At 39.5% G+C, this 7,458-nt stretch overlaps 1 protein-coding gene across 1 annotated transcript; it reads left to right on the top strand.

Moving 5' to 3' along the window:
• The first annotated feature begins 2,196 nt into the window (after positions 1-2,196).
• On the top strand, positions 2,197-3,286 carry LOC138879632 (uncharacterized). The gene is made up of 4 exons (XM_070159250.1): positions 2,197-2,328; positions 2,407-2,598; positions 2,666-2,914; positions 3,035-3,286. The coding sequence occupies exons 1-4, from the start codon at positions 2,197-2,199 to the stop codon at positions 3,284-3,286; spliced, it is 825 nt and encodes a 274-aa protein (XP_070015351.1).
• The last annotated feature ends 4,172 nt before the right edge of the window (positions 3,287-7,458 follow it).

Below are 7,458 nucleotides of genomic sequence, written 5' to 3'. Positions count from 1 at the left end.
GTCCAAAACTTTAGGGAGTATTCTTCCATGATTTTTCAATATTCCTTTAGTAGGTCAATACTCTTTTCTATTGCATACTCTTCTCTTTTGTATTTCTTGTACCAATCTTCTACAGATCTTCTATATTTACTTTTCCATATCTTCTCCCGTAATTTTATCTGAAAATAGATCTCAATAATATCCTCCATAAAACTAGTATACATTGTACATATTTTCTTCCTCAACTTTGTAGTAAATCAACCATCATTCTTCCATCTACTTTCCATAATAAACCTGTACCAATAAAATAAATTTACCACAAGTATATGTTCTTTGATCAAACCTTATGTTGGTTTGGTATCATCAAAATTAGTCTATGAAACCTTGGGGAAAACAAGAGAGAGATCGTGAAGAGGGAAATTAGATATACTGTGCGATAATTTTGGGGCAGAATAACTGAAAGAATGAGAGAGAAAAAATATTAGACAGCGTATTTAATGCTTTAACCGTAGTTTATACCATATATATATATATATATATTGCTATAAAAAATAAAAGATAATTATAGAAAATAATATTTTAAAAGAATTTTGATTTATAATAAATATGATATAAACCTTTGCCACGGGAGGTAAAATTTTAATTATTATTTGACCTCTACCGTGCAATCACTAAATACAAATACCGTTATCCTTATAGAATTTGTTGGACTAACAAAATTTAAGATGTTGAACAAGTCAAGTTATATTTGGAAAACGAAAAAAATAAACAAAAAGAAACACGTCAAGTTATAAAGTCCTAAGGCCTTGAACCTACTTTAATGAAACATGCCATAAAGGGCTATACAGGTGCAAATAATGGCTTCATGTTGCGGGCGATGTCCACAAATAGCCACTATCAGCACCTGTCTTTATTTTAAAGCCAGTGTTTTAAATGTCTTTAGTTTTTAGCCACTGGTTTAATAAACTTATACCTGACTGGACGAAAACACCCTTCTGCTATAACTTATACCTATCTTTATAAAGAGCATTAATATGACGTTGGTAGAAATGAACCCTCTGAGCATCATTGACACCTTTTGCAACTTCATTAATATCAGACTCACTCATTCCTGATGACAATGTCAAACGAGTTTCAAATTAGGATGAAAATCAGAGACGATATTCAGTAAACACTAAAGTCATGATTTAATATATATATATATAAGTTCAATAAATTAAATTTTTTGCTTACCACACTCTGTGATGTAAACAATTGGGTTCTTGTAATAATTTTTATGTAAACGAGAAGCTTTTCAAGTCCCATTGGAGCAACAAAGAAAATGAGGTAACTTTAAACATAAAGTTAAGGACTCCCTGTCCTAAAATTTTGAACGTGTAATTCAAACTTAAGGACTGCCTCTCTTTAACTTTTGAACCTGCATTTCAAACTTAAGAACTCATGTTATTAACGTTTGAACTTTGAACTAAAAGTTAAGGACTGCATGTCCTTAACTTTTGAACGTATTATTCAAACTTAAGGACTGTCTTTCCATAACTTTTTAACCTGCAAATCAAACTTAAGGACTCTTGTCCTTAACTTTTGAACTTGAAACTCAAAGTTAAGGACAGACAATCCTTAAGTTTTGAACTTGAAACAATAACTTAAGGACTGCTTGTCCTTAAGTTTTGAACTTAAAACTATAAGTTAAGGACTGCATGTCCTTAACTTTTGAACCTGAAACTCAAAGTTAAGGACAGAAAGTCCTTAAGTTTTGAACTTGAAACAATAACTTAAGAATTGCATGTCCTTAAGTTTTGAACTTGAAACTATAAGTTAAGGACTGTATGTCCTTATCTTTTGAACCTGCATGTCAAACTTAAGGACTCCTGTCCTTAACTTTTGTAAAGTTGAGGACATAGAGTCCTTAAGTTTTGAACTTTGAACTCAAAGTTAAGGACTGTCGGTCCTTAACTTTTGAACGTGTAATTCAAAGTTAAGAATTTTGAACTTGAAACTATAAGTTAAGGACGACATGTCCTTAAATTTTGAATTTGTATGTCAAACTTAAGGACTCATGTCCTTAACTTTTAATCTTTGAACTCAAAAGTTAATCCTAATTCCGAGGCCCTCCAAAGATAGGATAATATCCCAAGTGAATCACTTGGGATAATCAATGTAGATGACTCGATGCCGAGCCCGTTATTCCCCGAAGGGCAATTCCAAGATGCCCGGTCCATGAGGACTCCTGATGTGGGAACAACCCATGAAGGAAGTGATATTTTTTGGGAGTGCCTTGCGAGGATCGAAGATGGTCCCGATCTTGACGCTTCGTTTATTTTTGATGAGTCACAAAGGCTTCTCAAACAAGTAAGTATTTTGTCGTCATAATTATGCTCAAGTTTAATTATCATCTTTCTAAGTCTAACTCCTTTTCTTTATGTGAAGGCTGTGTCGCTTCACCAACAAGCATTTTCCAAATCTCGAGCTGAGCTTGCCCGATGCGAAGCCGAACTCAAGAAACTGGTGAAAGAGAGGGATGGCCTTAAGCGCCTTTATGTACAGGAAGAGGAGGAGGTCAGGGATCTCCGAGTCGAGTTGGTGAAGGCTCGTCAAGAACAAGCCGTGCTTATTGAAAAGGTAATATAGCCTTTGAGGATCTGTTATGCATTTATTTGATTTGGCGACTAACACTTCAACTTTGTAGGCCCAGCAGAAAGGCGAGCTGGTGGAGCAGCTTCGAGATGAGCTCAAGATGAAAGAGACCGAGACACTAGGGTGGAAGCAACGCATGGACCATCTCGCCTCAGAGAAAGATACACTTTGGGAACAACTAACTTCAATTGAACGCCAGCTTCAAAGTGCAAAGGAGGAAACCTTGGCCCGGAGCCGCAAAATCGAGGAGCTCGAAGCTAAATCAGCTGCTGAGGTTGCGAAGGCCAAATCTGAGGCAGAGGCATTTGTGTCCTCGTACCGAGCTGACGCCGAAGCTGCTAACACTCGGGAATAGGAGATCTCCATTGCGGCTGAAGTTAAGTTATTATGTGCTTTCGACCACGCCAGACAACAATCCCAGAGAGAAACTCTCGAGGAGGTGCACGCTCATGGCTTTGACCTCTCAGCTGATATTGAAAAAGCAAAAACTTTGGAGGAAGAGGCTGCCACTTTGCTCTCCGATGACGAGGATACCGCTAGTGGCTCCGAGAGCGGAGGAGATGAGGACGAAGTCCCCGAGGAGGAGATTCCCGAAGATGTGGCTCCCGATGATGCAGCCCCCGAGGATGTGGCTTCCAAAGATGTGGTTCCCGAGGATATGGCCCCGAAGTAGATTAGGCTTCTTTGTTTTGTTTTTGTGTAAGGCCTTTTGTGGGCATTGTAAATACTCTATGTGAATATAAGGAATTCCCTTTCTTCTTGCTTTATTTCTGATGTTTATTGACTTCTGCTTTGTCTTCATTTTGTGAAATTTTTTGATAACTTCATTGGCTTGGATTCTGAATAGAACAAACCCTTAGGTTTTTTAACGATCAATTGGTGATCTTTGAACATATAACAGAATACCTATTAAAGTTTTTGTTAATCCTCGAGCTAAGCTTAAGTCGATTTGACGTGAGCTCAGGATGATGGGACTATTGAGTCCGAGTTGAGTGAGAGTAAGGTCTCAAACTCTACATGTTTCGGCCCTTAGGCTCTTTTATATTGGTCCTTAGCCTCTTTTAGGTCGTCCCTTAGGCTCTTTAAGTTGGGCCGATTCGGCCTCTAAGATGGCTATAATTTTTCCCTCTTTTTGGCTAAAATACTTAGTGAATTTTTTTTATGCCTTAACGCGTGTTTTTTGTACCCGTTTGTTTTTTCGAAGGTTCGATCGATCGGAACCTTATTTGTAATCCATTTGTGTTACGATAATTGAGTACCTCTTGAAGCTTTTTCGAAGGCTGATATTATCAAAACCTTTAAATTATTCGAGGGTTGATTTTATAAGAGCCCTTTTATATTTGCTTTTGCCGAGTGTATCCTAATTCAACCTTTTTTTTCAAAGTATTTGAAGGCCTTTAACTTATGGCGAAAGTCGGACATTTCTGAGCCACATTATTTCGACCGTAGCCTCTTTTATATGACTGTGGTCTTTAATATGGCTGTAGCCTTTAACATGGTTGTAGCCTTCGGGTATGTCTCTTGGACTTGTTTCGCGATAAACTTTCGAACTTGTTCGAAAGGTTAGTTCCCGAGTATGATGTCCTTGGCCTTGATGTCGAGGGGATACCTCTTTGAGGTATTATGAATTTGAGTTTAGATGACTCAAATGTTTTGACTGTCGATGACAGTCCCCGAGTATTTGAGGTGTATTCGCGTTTTGGCCTGAGCCGTTTTTTTCAAAATCTCAAGTATGATAGTAGCAAATTTGTTTGAGACACAAAGTGTTTAGTTATAGAAATAATGCTTCTATGAATAATTGATACATGCGTACATGTTCTGCCGTCGAGGCTCGACTATTCTATATGGACATGACTTATCTGACCGTTTGGCCCATTACAAAGTTTTTCGGTCGAGGCCCTCTTTAGCATGAAGTATTTTCCTTGAAAATATAATATCTGATGGTGATGCCCCCCAGTATTCGAGGTTTATTGAAAAGAAACCTTGGATACTATTGAATTCTCCTTAGGTAGGACATAGTTATTGTCTCGTTAAAAACCTCACCGGTAAAACCCATTTGGGAAAAAATTCGATCAAAGGGAAAAAGAGTGCAACACGTACTTTAAAACCTAAGGTCTTCGTGTGAAAAAGGTGCCCTCGATTTCCTCGATCAAACACATGCAATGAGTTAGTGTTAAATTTATATGGACAAAAGGAGAAAGTCATACCTTAGCAGTAGTATCGTTTGAGTAGTGATACATTCCAATTGTTCGGCAGTTGTTCGCCTCCCACCGTGCCAATTTTATAAGATCCTTTTCTGACAACTCCGATGGCTCAGTACAGTCCTTCCCAATTCGGGCCCAGTTTCCCTTCATTCGAGTCTCGAGTATTAAGGGTAACCTTCCGTAGAACTAAGTCCATGATCCCGAATTGTCGAAGGTTAGTCCTTCTATTATAGTATCTCTCGATTCTTTGTTTCTGCGCTGCCATCCGAACAAATGCTGCTTCTCGTTTTTCATCTAATAGCTCAAGGCTAATATTCATAGCCTCATGATTTGACTCCTCCGATGCATGTCGAAACCTGGCGCTGGGTTCTCCGACCTCGACCAGGATTAAGGCCTCGAAGCCATATACTAAAGAGAATAGAGTAGCCCCCGAGCTGGACTTTGATGTCGTTCGATATGCCCAAAGGACCTCGGGTAGAACTTCTCTCCATTTTCCTTTTGCATCGTCCAACTTTTTCTTTAGGTTTTGAATGATAGTTTTGTTTATTGACTCGGCATGTCCGTTGACGGTTGGGTGGTACGGCGTTGATAAGATCCTCTTTATTTTGTGTGCTTTAAGGAACGTCGTTACCTTGATGCCGACGAAATTGATTTCCATTATCACATACAATCTCAGCAGGTATCCCGAACCGACATATGATGTGGTTCCAAATGAAGTCAATAACTTCCTTTTCTCTGACCTTCTCGAAGGCCTATGCTTCCACCCATTTAGAAAAATAATCAATCACAAACAAAATAAATTTAGCTTTACCTGGGGCCGTTGGTAGAGGGTCGACTATGTCCATTCCCCATTTTATGAAAGGCCACGAGGATAGGACTGAGTGGAGTTGCTCTCCGGGCTGGTGAATCATCGGTGCAAACCGTTGGCACTTGTCATATTTTTTTACAAACTCCTTAGTATCTTTTTCCATGCTATCCCAGTAATACCCTGCTCTAATAATCTTGCGAACTAAAGACTCGGCGCCGGAGTGATTCCTTCAAGTACCTTCATGGATTTCTCGTAGAATATAATCAGTATCCGCTAGCCCTAAACATACCGCTAATGGTCCATCAAATGTCCTTGTGTACAATGTTCCATCTTCATCTAATGTGAACCTAGCAGCCTTGGTTTGTAGGGCCCTTGACTCTTTGTGGTCCGATAGGAGTTTTCCATTTTACAAGTAGTCGATATACTTATTCCTCCAATCCTAAGTCAAACTTATAGAATTTATTTCGGCATGACCCTCTTCAACCACAGACCTTGATAATTGGACGATAGTCCTCGGGACGATATCATCTTCTTCAACCGATGACCCCAAATTAGCAAGTGCACCGGCCTCACTATTTTGTCCTCAAGGCACATCATCTAGAGTCCACTCCTTGAAGCGATGCAAAGTTACCTACAGCTTGTCCAAATATCTTTGCATCCTATCCTCTCGATCTTCAAAGCTTTTGTTTACTTGATTTACGACCAACAGAGAATCACATTTGGCTTTAATGACCTCTGCCCCCAGGCTTTTAAATAGCTCAAGACCTGCAATCATGGCCTCATACTCGGCCTCATTATTAGTCAACCTAGAAATTTTGATAGATTGTCTAATAGTACTACATGTTGGTGGATTCAAAACAATGCCGAGCCTAGACCCTTTCACAATCGAGGCACCATTCGTGAAAAGGGTCCATACCCCCCCACGATATACCCGATTTTAGCAGAAGTTCTTTCTCCACTTAGGGTATAAGGGTCGGCGTAAAATCGGCCACGAAGTCATCCAAGATTTGAGACTTGATGGCCGTTCGGGGTTGATATTCGATATCGTACCTACCAAGTTCGGCTGCCCATTTACCCAATCGGTCTGATAGTTCGGGCTTATGCAAAACATTTCGGAGAGGATAAGTGGCTAACACACATATTGGGTGACACTGGAAATATGGCTTTCACTTTCTAGATGCGCTTATTAATGCAAGTGCCAATTTTTCTAAGTGAGGGTATCTAGTTTCAGAATCTCCTAGAGTTCGACTTACATAATAAACAGGGAATTGTGTACCTTGCTATTCTCGAACTAGTACCCCACTTACCGCTATCTCGGACACTGCAAAATATAAGTAAATCTTTTCATCTATCTTCGGGGTGTGAAGCAAAGTTGGGCTCGATAAGTATCGCTTCAATTCTTCTAAGGCTGGCTGACATTCCGGGGTCCATGCGAAATCTTTTTTCTTTTTGAGCAAGGAAAAGAACCTATGACTTCGATCTGATGACCTCGAAATGAATCGATCCAAAGCGGCTATTCATCCTGTTAGCCTTTGCACGACTTTCATACTATCCACGATTGTGATATCTTCAATGGCCTTGATCTTATCGGGTTTGATCTCGATTCCCCGATTAGATACCATGAAGCCGAGGAACTTGCCCGAGCTGACCCCAAAGGCACATTTTTCTGGGTTAAGCTTCATGTTGTACTTCCTTAAGATTTTGAACGTTTCCTGCAAATGAGCTAAATGGTCCTCTGCGCGCAGGGACTTAACCAACATATCGTCAATATACACTTCCATTTATTTACATTTCTGTTCCTTGAACATTTTGTTAACTAGGCGTTGGTATGTA

This window comes from Nicotiana sylvestris, chromosome 10, assembly GCF_000393655.2.
Source record: "Nicotiana sylvestris chromosome 10, ASM39365v2, whole genome shotgun sequence".
NCBI classification, from domain to species: Eukaryota; Viridiplantae; Streptophyta; class Magnoliopsida; order Solanales; family Solanaceae; genus Nicotiana; species Nicotiana sylvestris.
Note: the sequence above shows the minus strand (reverse complement) of the source record. Positions and strands in the feature narration are given on the sequence as shown.

Coding starts and splice junctions, on each gene's coding strand:
- LOC138879632 (XM_070159250.1), top strand. CDS start 2,197: ATGAGGACTCCTGATGTGGGAACAACCCATGAAGGAAGTGATATTTTT. Junction 2,599..2,665: donor AAGCCGTGCTTATTGAAAAG/GTAATATAGCCT, acceptor TCAACTTTGTAG/GCCCAGCAGAAAGGCGAGCT. Junction 2,915..3,034: donor AGGCCAAATCTGAGGCAGAG/GCATTTGTGTCC, acceptor CAACAATCCCAG/AGAGAAACTCTCGAGGAGGT.